Source organism: Spermophilus citellus, assembly GCF_964194105.1.
Source record: "Spermophilus citellus genome assembly, chromosome: 3".
Taxonomy (NCBI): Eukaryota; Metazoa; Chordata; class Mammalia; order Rodentia; family Sciuridae; genus Spermophilus; species Spermophilus citellus.
In genome coordinates this window covers 202,318,278-202,336,174 of record NC_138184.1, presented here as the reverse complement: position 1 = coordinate 202,336,174, position 17,897 = coordinate 202,318,278, and the positions used below count along the sequence as shown (strand labels likewise).

The following is a 17,897-nucleotide window of genomic DNA, read 5'->3' as shown; positions in this document are numbered from 1 at the left end:
AATTGTGTATGTCCTCCTAATTCCATTTGGGTAGCTCATTTGTCTCTAGAAATTTGTTGATGTCTTTAAAATTTTCATTTTTATTGGAGTATAAATTTTCAAAATAGCTTCTGATTCTCTACTGTATTTCAACAGTATCTGTTGTAATATTTTTTGTGACTATGAATTTTAGTGATTTGAGTTTTCTGTCTTCATTAGCACAATTGAGTTTATCAATTTTATTTATTTTTTCAAAGAGCCAACTTTTTGTTTTGTTAATTTTTTAATTGTTCCATTTATTTCAATTTCATTTATTTCAGCTCTGATTTTAATTATTTCCTGTCTTCTTCTGCTTTTGGTGTTGATTTGTTTTTCTTTTCTAGGGCTTTGAGATCTTATGTTAGGTCATTTGCTCATTGAGTTTCCATTCTTTTAATAAATTTAGCTTAAATAGTGTCCCAGAGATTTTGATAAGTTCTATCAGTTCTCATTTATCTCTGGTAAGTATTTTAAAAATTTCATCCCTGATTTCTTCTTCTATCCATTGGTTAGTCAATAGCGTATTATTTAGTCTCTAGGTGTTGGAGTAGTTTTTATTTTTTATTGTATCAATGATTTCTAATTTCATTCCATTATGATCTGATAGAATGCAGGGTATTATCTCTTTTTTTATTTCATAATTGTTGCTTTGTGGCATAAGATATATCATCTATTTTAGAGAAGGGTCTGTGTGCTGCTGAGAAGAACATGTATTCGTTGATGGATGTAATACTCTTTATATGTCTGTTAAGTATAAATTATTGATTATATTATTAAGTTCTATAGTTTTTTTTTTGTTTAGTTTTTGTTTGACTATCTATCCAGTAGTGAGAAAGGTTTGTTAAAGTCACTCAGTATTATTGTATTATGGTCTATTTAATTCTTGAAATTGAGGGAGGGTTTGTTTGATATATGTAGATGCTCCATTGTTTGGGGCATAAATATTTAACGTATTATGTCTTGTTGATGTATAATTCCCTTAAGCAGTATGAAATGTCTTCTTTGTCCCTTCTGATTAACTTTTGGCTTGAAGTACACTTTATCTGACATGGGGATAGAAACCCCTGCTTGTTTACTCAATCCATGTGAGTGATACGTTTTTTCCCGTCCTTTCATTTTCACTCTGTGGATGTCTTTGCTTATGAGGTGAGTCTCTGGGAGACAACAGATTTTGGGGTTTTGTTTTTTTAATCCAATCTGCCAATCTATGTCTTTTGGGTTTATTAGTTTAGACCATTAACATTCAAGGTTATTTTTGAGATATGATTTGTGTTCCCAGTCATTTTAGTTTATTTCTACTTTTTACTTTGAATTAATTTCTCCTTTGATTGATTATTCCTTTTGTATGGCTCCTTCCTTTGCTGATTTTGACTTTTTTTTTCCATCTTCATGGAATATTTTGTTGATAATGTTTTATAGCACAGATTTTCCAGTTGTGAATTCTTTTAACTTTTGTTTATTATGGAAGGTTTTTATTTCATCTTTAAATCTGAAGTTTTATTTTGTTAGATATAGAATTCTTGGTTGGCATCCATCTTCTTGCAGAACTAGGTATATATTATTCTAGGACCTCCTGGCTTTGAGGGTCTGGGTTGAAAAATCACCTGAAATCCTAATTAGTTTCCCTCTATATATAATATGATATTTTTTCTCTCATAGCCGTTAAAATTCAATCCTTATTTTCTATAATTGACCTTTTTCTTTATGATGTGTCTTGATGTGGGTCTGTTGTGATCTTGTACATTTGAGGTCCTCTTGTATTTGATTTTCCATTTCATTCTTCAGATTTTGGAAATTTATTCATATTATTTCATTGAAAAATTGGGCATTCCTTTGGTTTGTATCTCTATGCCTTCACCTATCCCGATAAATCTTAATTTGGTCTTTTCTTGTTATTTCATCATTCTTGGAAGGTCTGTTCATGGTTTCTTACCATCTTCCCTGTGTAGTCAACTTTATTTTCAAAATTATATATTTTGTCTTCATTGCCCGAGGTTCTATCTTCCAAATGGTGTAGTCTATTGATAATACTTTCCATTGAATTTTTAATTGGTTTATTGATTTTTCATTTTGAAGATTTCTGGGGTTGTTGTTGTTGTTGTCATTTTCTGAGACTCTCTGCCTCTGCAATGATCTTTTACCTCCTCAAATTTATCTCTGATTTTATTCCCTATATCGTTCTTTATGTACCAGGTCAGTCTAATATGTACTTTCTAAACTCCTTTTCTACATTTCTTTTACTGTGTTGTCTATGGGTTTAATTATTGGATCATCTTGGTTTGTTTGGGCCACTTTGTTCCATTGTTTTCTCATGTTGTTCTTATGTCTGCCCTTCTAGCAGTGTGGATTTCAGGTAGTACAGTTTCTACCCTGTAGATTCATAGTGTACCTGAAGATTTCTAGTACCTCGCCTTTAAGGAAGAGACAAATAATAACTGCATCCAATACAAACAATATACAGCCTTAAACCAAATAGCTCCTATTAAGGCATCCACAGTTTTGTTCCATTAAACTGAAATGATGTGTTCAATTATTGTCTGCAACATAAACAGTAAGTTTGCAAAAAAGTTTACAGTTTCCATTGGTGGACAAAGAGAGAACAAAAGTCATGTAGGGTGTGATGTTTATGAGGAAGGATCAGAAAAGATAGAAGTTAAAAAATTATAGGAAGAATGAAGGGAGGACTTAATAGAGGTTGGGTGTTAGCAAGAGAAAAGTGAGAAAGAGAATCCAAGGAGACAGATAAATGAGAGGGAAAAAAATTATATATATATATATAGTAAAAAATTTTTTAAAAGAAAATAATAAACAACAAAACTGTAATGTAGTATTCAGATATCCCAGTCCTCAGTAAACTGATCCATGAAAAATACTTGGTTTCAAAAATGGTAGACATGTGAGAGAAGAAAAAAAAGGAATCTGGATGAAAAATTGAACACTTTTTTCCATTGCAGTTCAAAAGTTTCTCAGCTTCTCTTCTGAGCAGTTAGGTATGTTGTCTGGAGTTTGATGCTAGCTCTACCCTCAGGGTAGTTAGGGTTGCTAGGGTGAGAGGGTTAGTCCTGGAAGCGGAACTACTAGAGCCAAGGTGTAGGCTTAGGTACGTTCCAATCTCTTCACTGCGTGCCTATTGGTCTGAAGATTTTAAGTCATCACACCTCCAAGGCTCAGCAATTGTCTGTCCACATTGGAAGACCGCACCTTGGGAACCTCCTTTAGGTTCTACACATGTGATGTAGGAATCTGTTCTTAGCCCACTACTTTGCCTGCAGACCCCATGAACCCTGGTCGTCATTTGGTCTCCAAACTTGATCTCTCCTTTGCCTGTCCTTTCAAATTCACAGTCAGGCACTTCTCTTCCATCCAGTACTGCAAGCATCTGATTGGATGGGGAGGGGAAAGCCAGGTGGGTTTCCTTGATCAGTATTCTCCTGTGTAAATATCCCTCCATGCTTGATTTTCTCACTTTGGAACACTCTCTATCACACAGCATAGGTTTGCCTTGCACATTTTGGGGGCCAGACTTTGGTCTGCCAATAATTGACTCACCTAGCTGCAGGCCCCCCAGCCACTGCTTCGCAATGGTTCTTTCTGCTGTCCTTCATGCATGCCGCCAAGAAAGCTGGTGGCTTCCCTCCTGTACACAGATGCTGTGCAGCACAGCTTACTGAGGTTTTTAGTTTGTTTGTTTGTTTTTTGTTTTTTGTTTTTTGAGCAGTATCTCTGAGCTCTTAAGCTCTCCATACCGCAAAACACCTCCTTTTCCTAGGAATGGGGGTTCCTTTAGTTCCTTTATTGCTTTACTACATTCACATAGGGATTATTCTGGTTTGTACTTCCAGCTGTTTTACAGCTGTGGAGCTGGGGATCTTTCCCCCTTATTTTATTATACAAGATCTCTTGAGTCCATGATCTGTTTTGAGTATCCAGTATTAAATTCCAGTTAAGTCCTTCCTAGTTCTGGACTATTCACCCACCCATCTTGTTGAAAAGTGGCCTTTCTGCTTTTCTTGGTTCACTCCACAGATCTGTCAGGGAAGCAAATACTTTATTCAGCCATCTTCCTGCATTTCCCACCCTTTTTTTTTTTATTTTGAAAGAGTCTCACTAAATTGCTAAGGCTCGTCCTGAATTTTTGATCCTCCTGCCTCAACCTCCCAAATTTCTGGAGTTGCAAGCACGCACCACTGTACCTGGCTCTTTTAATATATTTAATCCAATATAATCTATTCTATATTATTATATGTTTTGTGTCTGTGTAATTTAGATATCCATGTAATATGAATAATATGTATCATATATCTTAGGTATATAAGTAGTGTGTAGTATCAGTGTATATAGTATATTATATTATGTACACTGTTGCTATATAAGCATATCTAAGATGTTATTTTTAAAAGACTTATTAAAAAAATTTTTTACATAATAAATTTTTTTATCATACATTTATACTGAAATTCATTAAATGACATAATATTCATTGTTACTTTTAAATGGAAAACTTAGTCAAAAATGTTTTAAGTTACAATACTTGTAACCCTGGGGGAACTATCATTTTTGTCTCCTCACTGCCTCAGTACACATTATGCATGGTAGAAACTTTGGATAAAACACATAACACTAATTTTTTTATACTTTTTCATTTATATTTAGCTTCTCTGTTGATTCAGTGGTAATTAAAGAATCTGATGTACAGAAATCAGTAGTACATCCTGGAAGTTGTCTAAAAAAGAATATTGATCATGCAATAGAGGTATGTTATTTTTAATCTTCATTTTTAAACAGTTATGTACACTGATACTTTTTTCTTACTATCAGTTTTATGTCTTCAGTTTTGTAATTATGTAGTAAATATTTGGCTAAGATTAAGCATAAAGCATGAGGATAATACCTTATGTAAAAGATTCAGAATGTCTATAGAAATATTTTCATAGCATAGGAAAAACACAGAGAAAGTTAAATTTGAGAATTTTCCTTCCTTGTTACAGTTTAAATTTTTTCTTTGTAACATTTCTTTATGAACTGTGTAATAAATCAGCTTCAGTACCATGGCCAACATAGTCTTTTCTTCCTCTTATGGAAGCAGAGGGTATCTTCAGAATGGTGTATAGGATTCCCTAAAATCCAAGGTGCTAGGGCTGGAATAATGGATCAGGCCATCTTCCAACAGAAGTAATGATAGAAAAGCCCTTTTTTTTACTGTGCTTGCCACTGAACCACTCTCTGCCTCTCCTCAACATTGTATTATTCAAAACTTTTTTCAAACCCCCAACTGCATCTTCATCTTCACTCAATAATTCTAAATTCTAGTAAAAATTAAAATCACTGCCTATTGCCCTTTCTCATTCTGGATATTAAGAAGAGATATGAGCCACACTCATCCCTTATTAAATGTCTGTTGGATGAAATTCAAATAATTTGTAAATAAACAAATACTTTCATGTTGACAGTATATCTACATTTCTAAAAGAAGATTTATTTTTTTAATTGATAAAAATAATTTGTATGTGGAAAATTGTGTTTTTTTAATAAATACCAAGAAGAAAATTTGCTCATAATTTCATTATCAAACATAGCCACTTGTTAACATTTTACTTAAAATAAATATACATTTATATATATGTCTTATTAATTATATTTAAGTATCCTTAACCCACCCTAGAATTTATGCTAATAATTACAGATATGTAAATATATTTCTCTCTTTGCATCTTTAAGTTTATAATAAGTGTAATTATTTTGTAGGATTATTAGATTAATATTTTTAGTTAAAGATAACTGAAATTTATTTTTATTTGAAAGTGTCCAAAAATAGTGATATTTTTGGAATAATGAGTACATCCTTAAAATTAATGGTATAAAATCAGTGTAAACTGTCATATTTCACCCTTTAATTTAGTTTTCTAATGAATGTGGAATGAAACAAGAAAAAAATATGGTTAAATTGTTGGAAAAACAATACCAAGAAAGATTAGAAGAAGAAATAGCTAAGGTAAGTTTATAGTTTATCTGGAAGATTTTCTTGGTTTATAGATTTTCTTGATCTTTAAACTGTCAAAAAAAAGCATAGATTTTATTGATGGTATGTACTTTGTTTTTATTTGTAAGTTTCATATATAGTCCACCAAACAGTTGTATAACAGCATCAACTATAATTGCTGCTTCATAGAATGTTTTGTGGTGCTTTTCATTGAGAAGAACATTTTTTTCTTGATATAGAATAGTAATTACAATTTTTCAGAATGCCACAAGTTTTTATATATGTGTTACATTGTAAATAGTTACTTTGTGAAGGAGTTTGGCATTCTAAAAATGAGGGAAAAGTTATGAAGAGAAAAAGTGGTTGTATTACCCTGATAAATTATTGTAATGTTAGATAATAACTACAGATACTGATGGAGGATTGTCACGGAACATTATCACTCATGGCCAAGTGAATTTTTTTGGAAGGAAGAAATATAAAGACTTTTATTTTTTTTATTTTTGTACTGAGCATTTATTGATGTTATAGTTAGAAAAATTTTGCTTGTTTTATTTTAAAAGGCAGGCAGTAAAACACTTTGATGTTAAATTTATTGAAAAATAGCCTATCTCTGTATCACTTTATCAGAGGATTTATTTTTGTTTTTAAAACTATGAGGCCAGGCTTTTTTCTAATTCATATAATTTTGAATAATGACCCACTTTTTAAATCCAGCTGGTATTTATGAATCTAATCCTTTTTGTTTGATTGATTGATTTCTTTAGGTCATTGTGTCAATGAGCGTTGCATTTGCTCACCAAACTGAACTATCTAGACTATCAAAGGGAAAAGAAAATACTATGTCATCAAAACAAGCACTTACTTTCTGTCAACAAAATGAAAAACATTATTTTAATGAAATGAAATTATCTCAGGATCAAATTGATCTTCAGACCTCTGATGCATTGGACATGAAATTTAAAGAAGAATTTAAGCCACTTAGTAAAGAGTTAGGAGAAGATGGAGAAGTTCTGTTACCAAACAGTGATCATCTTGATGATATAGTAGAATCAGAGGTCCACCAACTAACTATTTCAGAAGAAATGTTCTCCAAAGACAAAACATTTATAGTTAGCGAATCTGTAAGTATGCTTCTTTGAATATAAAAAAGAAAAACTTATAAAAATATCTTCAGTTTAAAACAGTAGCAATAATGCTGATTAATAGAGAATGAAAGTATGAAGTCCAGTCTTGACTTTAATGTGTTTTATTAATTATAAGGTATTTGATTAAGTGAAACAATATTGGTGTGAAGTATAAAATAAGTCAGGTCATAGTATTCTTGGTTGTCTTATGGACATAGTACATGTTAAGTTCTCATTGTAAATTATACCTGTGTTAATTTTATTTAAACTAATTAAAGGTTAATTATATTATAACTAGGTAATACCTGTGGCCAAAAGATTTGCTCAATTAAATGTAAGAACATAAAAGGAAATTGCTACGAATTCAAGAAGACAATTCAAAGTATCTTATTATCTATATACTAATTCTTTTTTCTTGTTAGTTGAGGATCTGTTACCCCAACTAATTGCAGCCTTTATCAGAAAACAATAAATTCTACTTCTTTTAAAATTATCTGAATTTCAAATTTATTTTATGTGTTCACGATAGATATATCTTGTTCAGAGGAGTATTCAAATAAAACTGTCAGCTTTTTATGTAATGCAAAACTTGTGAAATGTTTATGAAAACTAATTTAGCTGTAGCTGTTCAAGGCAGAATGATTTTAATTAGTATCTTAAGGGATTGAAGTATTCATAGAACCTATTGACTTGTCATGAGTGAGAAACTCATAAATGTAAAGCATTTATTTCCAAATAAAATTCATTATAATTTTTCTCTGAATAAGCAGTTTTCTATAATACTCTGATGACCAATGAATAAAAATTAAATAGGCAAAATTCTTTTATTTTGTGAACTTAATTTTTAAAAATATTTTTCTAGTTGTATATGGACACAATACCTTTATTTTATTTGTTTATTTTTATGTGGTTCCCGGGATTGAACCCAGTGCCTCATGCATGCTAGGCAAGTGCTCTACCACTGAGGTGCACAACCCTGGTCCTATAAACTTTATATATATATATATATATATATATTTTTTTTTTTTTTGTTGTTGTTGTTGTTGTTGTTTATATTATTTCCCCATTATAAAATATCAGGAGTTATAACTTTATTAGGAGAAGGGGCTGGAGATGTAGCTTGGTGGTAGAGCACTTGCCCAGCATGTGTGAGGCCCTGGGATCAATCTCTAGTATGGGCGGAAAAAAAAGTGGAGGGGGTGGGGGTTGGAGGGGGTGGATAAAGAATCTTGAGTATTTTGTTTTTCTCTGTTAGAATTAGATTTTAGCTAAACTATCTGGTAAGTAGCTGTTTCCTTTTGGAAAATAACATATATGGTGGTAATAAATTAACTTCATGTTGTTTTGGAATTATAAGTAAGAAAAATACTTTTTTTAAAAAAGTGATTTATGGGCTGGAATTGTGGCTCAGTGGTAGAGCGCTTGCCTTGCATGGGTGAGGCACTAGGTTCGATCCTCAGCACCACATAAAATAAATGAATAAAGGTATTATGTTCATCTACAACTAAAAAATAATTTTTTAAATAAGTGATTTATGCTTTTGTTTAATAATAAAAGTAAAACTCAGATGCTTTATGTTGTTAATAGAATTGTTTTCATATTCAGTTAAAATATCAATGCTGACTAATTGCCACAAAATTGTTATGATTGAGTTTTTTGCTTGTGTTTTTTCCTATCAAAGATTCATGGTAAGATGTTGGCATCAAGCATGGATGCTTCTAGACAAATGATGTCAAATGAAGAACAGTTGGAAGATATGAGGCAAGAACTTGTACGACAGTATGAAGAACATCAACAGGCCACAGAACTGTTGAGGCAGGCACACATGAGACACATGGAGCGACAGCGAGAGGAACAGGAGCAGCTACAAGAAGAGATTAAGAGACTTAATAGACAGTTAGCCCAGGTACGGAACTTTAGAGTCTTTTTTCTCCTCAATTGAAATAATGGTATTTTTTATGTGGCTTTTTTTTTAAGTCAAAATTATTTTTCCTAGATACAAATAAATTACAAATACTTAACATCAGGAAGTTCCTGGGATCAACTTTAGACCTTGTTAGGCACACTTAACTCAACTGGTATAATGTGCATTATCATTTTATTTAACTGCCTTTCAGGCACTGGAAATGTGACTACAATATAAATTTTAAAATTCTATTGACCATACATAGCTAAAGCACTTTGAGAGTTTTGGAAATATTATACTTAGGTACTTGAGTATACAGCTGCTGTCATTCACTTTTTCCATGTTCATTTATAGTTCTGTGAGTCTACCAATTACCATCTCCAAGGTTTATCTTTATCTATCTTTAATCTATCTTTTTAATCATGAATGGAAATCTTCTGAAGTAATCTGTTTCTAGAACTCTCTCCAAGGACACATCTCTTGTTGATTAGAGAAATTCAAATTTATAAAACATTCTTTTCTAAATTTAAATATTTCATGGTATTTGGGAGCTATATTCTTGTCAACTGCTATATAAAATATATTCACAAAATTATTGCAGAAAAGCAAGAAATATTTACATGAAAGTTCTTATGAAAACAAATTTATTGAATTTAATTTTGAAAACTAAAACAACGTGTATTTTTTAAATATAAAATAATAGGAAAATTGATATTTGAGAATAAAATATATCATTTGAAAAATCAGTTTTGCTTTTCTTCATTGCATTTTGTGAATTTATTCTTCTAAAATTTCAATGCAAAAATTGACAGAAAATATTACTCGAACTATACAAATTCCTGAATATTTAAGTTTAAATAACTTTTTTTCTAAAGTTGCAAATTTTGCATTGAACTTCATATGTGCTTTTAATCCCTAATAATGAAATATGAATCATAAGGTAGAACCAAGGTCTCTTGGTCCCAAGGGGTTAAAAGAAATCTGCTTGATGTTTCTGCTTTTTACCTCTATCACAATCAATATTCTTCCATGACCTTTTTTCTTATTTAGAGATCCTCATTAAATAACGAAAACCTGGTTTCAGAAAGAGAAAGGGTGCTTTTAGAGGAGTTGGAAGCACTAAAGCAGCTGTCTTTAGCTGGAAGAGAGAAGCTGTGTTGTGAGCTGCGCAGCAGCAGTACGCAAACACAGGTAGTATTGACTTTGGTGCATTTAGGAACAGTAGATCAACATGCAGTAGGATTTGTTTGTCTTTATTGTTGGTGGGAAACGTATTTTTATAGTTACTAAGCTTAACATATTGGTGATCACTTAGATGTAAGGTAGGTGGAGTCAAAATGCCTTGCTTTCTGTTTAAGATAATTTGAATCTGGCATTGCTGTAGGAGAAACTGTTGTTCTACCAAGGAGCAACCTGACAACCCTTATTGTCACACTATATAGAGTGTATTAGTTTGAAGCCATTAAAACATTTTTCATCTCTACACTTGAATGTTTTATCCTTTTTTTGATAATGCTGATCTCTTGATAAATTGTAGTTAAATATTACTTCAAGCACTTTCTGTTTCACATCATACCAGTATAGAAGAATGATATGCTGTTTCTAAGATGACAGGTTTTCTTTCTGTCTTGTCCTCTCTGCCGTTGCACAAACTTAAACAGAATGAAAATGAAAACCAAAGGGAAGTTGAGGAACAGACATTGAAAGAAAAGGAAATGGACAGAAAACCTGAGGATGTACCTCCTGATAGTCTGTCCAGTGAAAGGTATACAAAATGTGTATTTTTTCAGTGCAAAGTCAATTAAAATGGTTGTTCAAATGTAATAAACTTTATTCATCCTTATTTTTATCTTGTACATGTGTATTTTCTTAAAAATACTATCTTGTGTATGAAACGTGTCATATATTTCTATGTATGAAACATGTCCGTATATGTGTAATATATAAAAGATTATCAATTTTTAGACATTAAATTACAAATTTTTAAATCTTTTTATGTAATAAAAATTTTTGATCATAAACTTGACTTTAAATGTTTAGAATTGTTTTGACATCAAACCTTTCTTGATTAATTTTATTCTTCTTAATGCTGTTTTGTAACCTAAAAAACAAAAAACAGTTCTACCTGTGAGCTTTATTTCTTTGTTCCTCCTTCAGTGTATGGGCATGGATTCAGTGTATGGGCATGGATTCAGTGTAAGCTATTCTCTGGTTTGTTTATGTTGAGAAAAAAAAATTACTGCATATGTAAATATTCAACATTTAGTTTTCTTTCATGCTTTCATGGCATAACAGGTGAGAACTTTTAATACATATCCTAGTTTTATAAAGTAATAAATTAATGACCCAATGTTAACAAAACATTCCTTACCTTCATTTTGTAGATGTTAATATTAAAATATACAAAACTATACTATAATTATCCCACATTAATATTAAGCACAGTATCTAAAATTTATTTTGTTCAAATGGAAATAATTTTTAAATTTTAATTAAAACTAATATCTACTAACTTAATTTCCTCCTTTTCCAATTTCTGACTGTCAACCCTTTTGTGTCCTTCTAACCTCCTTTCTCAGCTTGCATGGAGGAATTTGGCCCCTAAGATTTTGGCTTCCCCATTGGATCATCAGTAGGAACATAGTCAGTCAGTATGGAACTCAAACAAGAAAGACAGTGTATGAAAATTAGAGTTACCATGCCAATATAAAATAAACATCTTGCTCATCTTTATTTCTTTTTACCATTATATCAGTTTTAATCACATTATCCAACTCCTGGAATTTAGGACTTGAACAAAACTATAAATAAAAGTTAAGGAATTAATTACATATAAGAGGTTGTGAGGGGAATGGGAAAATAAACAAGGAGAGAAATGAATTACAGTAGATGGGGTAGAGAGAGAAGATGGGAGGGGAGGGGAGGGGGGATAGTAGGGGATAAGAAAGGTAGCAGAATACAACAATTACTAATAGGGCATTATGTAAAATTGTGGATGTGTAACCGACGTGATTCTGCAATCTGCATTTGGGGTAAAATTGGGGGTTCATAACCCACTTCAATCTAATGTATGAAATATGATATGTCAAGAGCTTTGTAATGTTGTGAACAACCAATAAAAAAAATAAAATAAATTTTAAAAATTTAAAAAAATTTTAAAAAAAATTAAAAAGTTAAGGAATTAAAACCCTTACTTCCCTCTAACTAAATTATTTGGGGTTTTATGTTTAAACATTCTTTATTATGTAAGCAGAGAATTTGATCTAGATACAAAAATAGAACTCTCTTTCACTTGACAAATACTAAAGGAAAACTTCTCCATTTACTACCTGATCTTAAAATAGGTCTGTCATGTGCTTGTGAAACAGATACCCTTTCAACCAGATTGTTGGTAATGTGTCAAACAACATGTGAGGTTGAGAAAGAAGTCTCTTGGGCCAGGGGACCTTACTATGAAAGTTTCTTATTGTATCTTACGTGTATTAAATATAAAGCTTATAACCATAGTATCTCTGTTGAATTAAACTGTTGAGTGAGTTGTTTAGTTATTCATAAAATTAATCATATAATCTTTTGAATCACCATTTATGGAAGCACATTTTTTCACATGGTAAAAAGCTCATGTTAAGCTAAAAAGAAAGCTTACAAAACACATTGTCCAGTATGATCAGTTTTTGTTTTTAAAATGTATATATTTTTGAGTGAAGCTGAGGAGGAAAAAAGTCTGGAAATATAGGCATTAACATGTTCATAGTGCTAAGATATTTTGAAGGCTGATTAATGTATTTCTTATCTCTAAAAAGACAAGCTATTATTTCTACTTAATTGAAAATATGTTTTTTTCCTACTGGCTGAGTGCAATGTGTGTAACTAGAGATATTTTTGTCTTTGGAGCAGGTATAATAACAGCCTATGGTATTTCCTGTGGTGTTGACTGAGTAGTTTCACTGAAAGCCTTTTTAAAAGCAGATCTTTGCCAGTTCTTGTAATTTAAGCATCTAGTTTATCACGAAGAAATTATACAAATACTACCACTTTTTTTTCTAGTTGGATTCTTAATTATATATTAAAATATTGTTGTCTGACAACATAAAAAGATAAACCTTATATATATATAAACATGAACAGTATAACCAAGGCAATTATCTAGATATTGGTATTACCACAGTTTTTGAAACTCAAGTTTTATGTCTCCTTAAAGTTTTCTTCCAATTTAATTACTATCTTAAAAAATATAATTATTTGATTTCTTTCAGGTCAATAAAATGCACCTTTAAAAATGTTATACATTTGTTTTCTAAACAAATCACTTTTTTAAAAAAAATAAGAGTAAGAAGCACTTCATTGTAGGTGCTATTGTGTTATTTTAATAGAGCAAAACTATATGATATTTTTCACCAAACGCATATTTTGCATTGTGTTTTTGGTGAGCAAAGGCTTTATCCTATAAAAAGATTAAATATTTTAATAAATAAATATTTTAAGATTAAATGTTTTATAAAGAGATTAAATATTTTAATAAATGTGGTGTTTTTTTAATCTGTATAGGTTTGCACTCCAGAAAACTAATAACAGACTTCTGAAGATCCTCTTAGAAGTTGTAAAGACTACCATAGCTGTTGAAGAAACTATTGGCCGCCATGTTCTTGGGATTTTAGATAGATCTAGTAAAGGCCAGTCATCTGTCAGCCTTATTTGGAGGTCAGAATCAGAGGCATCTGTAAAGTCAGCTATCCAAGAGGAACACATAAGAGGTAATACTAGTTTCATACGCTTGTGAAATAATCATCTTCAAATGATCTTGCTGAGTTCAAGGCACTTTTTCTGTGTGTAGAATATATAGGAGAGAGAATATTCAAGTATTTTTCAACAAATGCACCTCCAAACACAAAGCCACTCTGTTCCAAGCACTATTTGTATTATTGCATAGCATTTGAAGTGAATGTTTTAGAGTTGCCATTATATACCTTGGTATGCCTACACAAACCAGAAGACTCTTTCATTTCTCCTCTTATAAAGGAAAAGTTCCACATCACCACCCTGTAAATCAGGAAAGCTTAAAATAAAGAACTTGTAGGAATCCAGCACCAGTTTTCATTGAGATAGTTAGAAGAATGTGATAATAAGAAACCAAAGACTATCCTCTGTTAGGTCCTTTCTTCCTTTTGGAAAAGTGGTTTGACAGTTTTTGTGTGTAGATATAAAGATTAGGTCCTGTTATGAGATGGCTTTTTTCCTAATTCTGTCATCATCCTGTAGCTGTGTGGGTTGGGCTCTTCTTTTAATTTCTTTTTTAATTTTATTTTTTTAAATTTTAATTTGTTATATATGACAGGAGAATGTTTACTATTCATATTACACATATAGAACACAATTTTTTATATCTATGATTGTACACTCTTATTTTAAATTTTTACCATCACATTGCTGACCTCCAATCTGTCTTGTTTTTTCTGTTCCTTTTTCTTTGCTGGAGAAGATACCAGGAAATCAAAGAGGGGAAAGGTTAGTCAGGTGCTTCCAGAGAAATAGGCACTGGATTCTTAAATTAGAAGGTCAAGCCTATAGTTCACTATCATTTCACATCCAACCACTTCTGCCCAGGTAGAGGGAAATATTCTGAAATGCCAGAGCTTTACAATTTTTGAAACATTCTAGTTTTTAAGCTTCATGGGGAAAAATAGAAAGTATTCCAATTACAGAAGGTTTGCTTAAGTACTAGTTAGCCAGCAGTACATTTTAACTACAAAGAAAATATTGATTTGGAATTTAAAATAAATTTGAATTAAAGACACTTCAGGTGAGTTCAAAAATAATTTTCAATGCCATTTTTAGTAAAATACAAGATGAAATAATCCTGACTTTTAAACCCTTCCTTCCACATTTACTCTTTTCGAACTAGGTAGATATATTTTTCAAATTAACTTACTTTTGGTTAAGTTCTCAATGAAGGACTATTATGTCTATATATGGATCTTGATGTATTAAGAAGAATTAGGTAATGTTTGAAAATACCTAAAACTTATAAAAGTGACTACCAAAAAATTTTAAGGTAATTAATTTGTTTCACTTAATCATCTAGGGAGGAATTTTGCTGTTCTGTTGGTAACAACTGTACTAGATTGACTTCCATATTCAAAAGACACTCTAAGGAATGTTCTGTACATTGCAAAAATATTTTTTGCCTTTTTGTTAGCATTTCTCATAGATATTTCTTAAAATGGCTACTGAATATTCAGCAAGCAACAGCAACTACTTAAAGAAGCAGTATGCTGAGTTATAAAGACAAATTGGTAATTGAGATCAAGCAAGCACAGAAGATAATGTTTATGTTCATTTTCTTGGAGAAAGCAGATCCTCTATCCACTATCTATATCCATAGATAGTGTCTATTTTAACATATCTAACAATAGTCTGTTAATTATAAGCAACTTTATCTGTTCAATTCTATAAACACTTATTCAGCAATTTCTGTATCGTCTCTGTTTTACAGTAGTTCATAGTCTAGTAAAGGAAACACTGAGATTACTGTTCAAGGGAAGATTAAATCATACTTAATATTTTACTTACAACCATTTTGTACATAAATGAATTGATTATGATTATTATTATTGATTATTATTATTGATCTTTAAAAATGTTAACTGTTGAAATCAACTGTTGATTCAGAAAACATTAGAAGAAAAATTCAATCCAAAGTTAAGAAATATATTGTGTAAAATATTGTGGCACAGATAATTCTGCTGGTCCATTTAATTAACTCAATCTTATATTTTTGTATTTACAAATCATTCTTTGGTTTGATTTGGTACCAAGAATTGAACCCAGAGACACTTAACCACTAATCTGTAACTCAGCCCTTTTTATCTTAAGTTGTGTAGAGCCTGGTTTAAGTTGCTAAGGCTGCTCTTAAACTTCCCATACTTCTCCTGCCCAAGTTGCTGGGATTATAGGCGTGTACCACCATGCCTGGTTATGTTACTTTTACTAATAAAATTAAATATCACTGGGGTATACTTACCTAGTTTGCATCTTTAAGGATATATTGAATTAATAGAGTTTATGATTTAAAACATTTATTTTATGAAAATACTGGCTTTAAATATTGACAATATGCCCCATATGTAAGAAGTTCTTTTGAGATTTCTTCACATTCTTAATGGAAGCATTTCTGTAAAAACTAAAATGCACCTTTGAAAGATTTGTGTTATTTATCATAAAAAAAAATTAAGGCTTAATCTGATTGTGAATCACCTTTTGTTTTTTTTGTTTTTTTAAGTATCACTTGTGATGTAGTTTCAGCCTTCAAGCCTGAACTTGTTTAGGCTTTAAACATGTATGAACTTGTTAACACTTGAAAATAATAAATGATTGTGCTAATATTCACTTCCTCTTAAAAGCAAACTAGTTTATGAAATTGAAAGGAAATTTTGGCCAAATGTCAAATCACTTGAACCTGAGTGGATATTAGATCAGTTCATAAAAATGAGTTCCCTAGGTTGTTGAAAGAAAATTTCCTTTAGGTCTGCAGTGTGATAGTTTAGGGGTAGAATGCTCTCATCTTTCCTGTAGGAGTCCATGGATTGAAGTTTGTTTGCTTCAGCTTCCTTTTGAAGCAGTGGGAAGTTATAGAAAGAATACTGGATTAGTAATGAGAAAGCCTCATTTTTTTTTTCTGCCTTAATGTGACTTTGGACAAATTTCTTTAAGTCTCCACTCCATATCTTTTAGTACAGTTTTCATCTGTCAGACACTTGGGTCAAGCTTGATTCTCATGATTTCCAATTGGAACCATAGAGGTCTTCAGTGAGCCACTGAGGCTGGGAAGACACTATGATATTGCTCACCCTCCTTTAACCTGAAAAACTTACCATTATGCATCAGGAAATGAATGGTATAATTCATAAAGTATATGACTAAAAGACTTTAATAACTATTATTTGCTGCCACAGTCTGGCTGGGCACAATCAGGAGCCACTTGTCAAAAGAAACTAACTTTATTTTTAGAACCACACACGTCAAACAAAACAGCTCCTCAGAAAAACCCTCAGAGCCCAACTGCCAGCACCGGCTTCTCACAAGCCTCTCCCCAAACCACAAGCCTCTCCACCTCCCCCAATCCTCCTGCTCTTGAGGCTGATTGGCTGGGTCATGTGGGCGGAGCCAAAAAAAGTCCCCCAATGAGCAGCTCCGTAGTCTGAAAGGGCAGGGAAACAGCCCAATGAGCATCACTGCAGAGGAGCCAATGAGCTAGAAGTTGCTGGGGCCGCTGTGAGCCAATCATCAGCTGGCAGTCTGAAAGTTTGCTGGGGCCCCTTGGGCTGTGGCTCTCAACAATTTGCTGTGTTTACAACATACATCTGAGTGGTTGGTTCACCACTCAAGTGATTCTGTTCACCAAATTGCCTGTTCTTGATTTCTGTTAGCATGTTTTTGTCCTCAGATTTTTCCCCCAGACTAGTCATTATGGGTAATTATAATTTTGCTGTCTTTCTCTTTTGTTTCATAGGAACAAACAATTTTGTTTCTTTAATGGAACATATTCAGATTATTTCAGATAATTTCTATCTTCAATTTTTGTGTGTGTGTGTGTGTGCATGTGTGTGCACGCGCACTAGGAATTGAACCTAGGACCTCACTCAGGCCAGGCAAGCACAAGAACTCTACTACTGAGCTACACCTCCAGCCCTGAAAAATACGTTAAGCTGATTGACATCTTTATCTTTTCTAGGTGCTTTATTGCCTATTTTTGTTGTTGTTGTTGCCATTCCAAAAAAAAAAAAAAAACTAACACCCAGTGATCATTTATAAATGGCTTTGTTTCACCTTGTGCTTGTGTTTTCTGTAATTTGTGTTTTAGATTTAT

At 31.9% G+C, this 17,897-nt stretch overlaps 1 protein-coding gene across 1 annotated transcript in view; it reads left to right on the top strand.

Annotated features, from left to right (window-relative positions):
• AKAP9 (A-kinase anchoring protein 9) overlaps nucleotides 1-17,897 on the top strand; it is a 142,540-nt gene that overhangs the window by 59,577 nt on the left and 65,066 nt on the right. Inside the window, exons 11-17 of the mRNA XM_081288423.1 lie at nucleotides 4,672-4,771; nucleotides 5,918-6,010; nucleotides 6,766-7,122; nucleotides 8,807-9,031; nucleotides 10,082-10,222; nucleotides 10,693-10,796; nucleotides 13,580-13,785. Coding sequence (XP_081144549.1) covers nucleotides 4,672-4,771; nucleotides 5,918-6,010; nucleotides 6,766-7,122; nucleotides 8,807-9,031; nucleotides 10,082-10,222; nucleotides 10,693-10,796; nucleotides 13,580-13,785 — 1,226 coding nt within the window. The remainder of the gene's footprint in view (nucleotides 1-4,671; nucleotides 4,772-5,917; nucleotides 6,011-6,765; nucleotides 7,123-8,806; nucleotides 9,032-10,081; nucleotides 10,223-10,692; nucleotides 10,797-13,579; nucleotides 13,786-17,897) is intronic.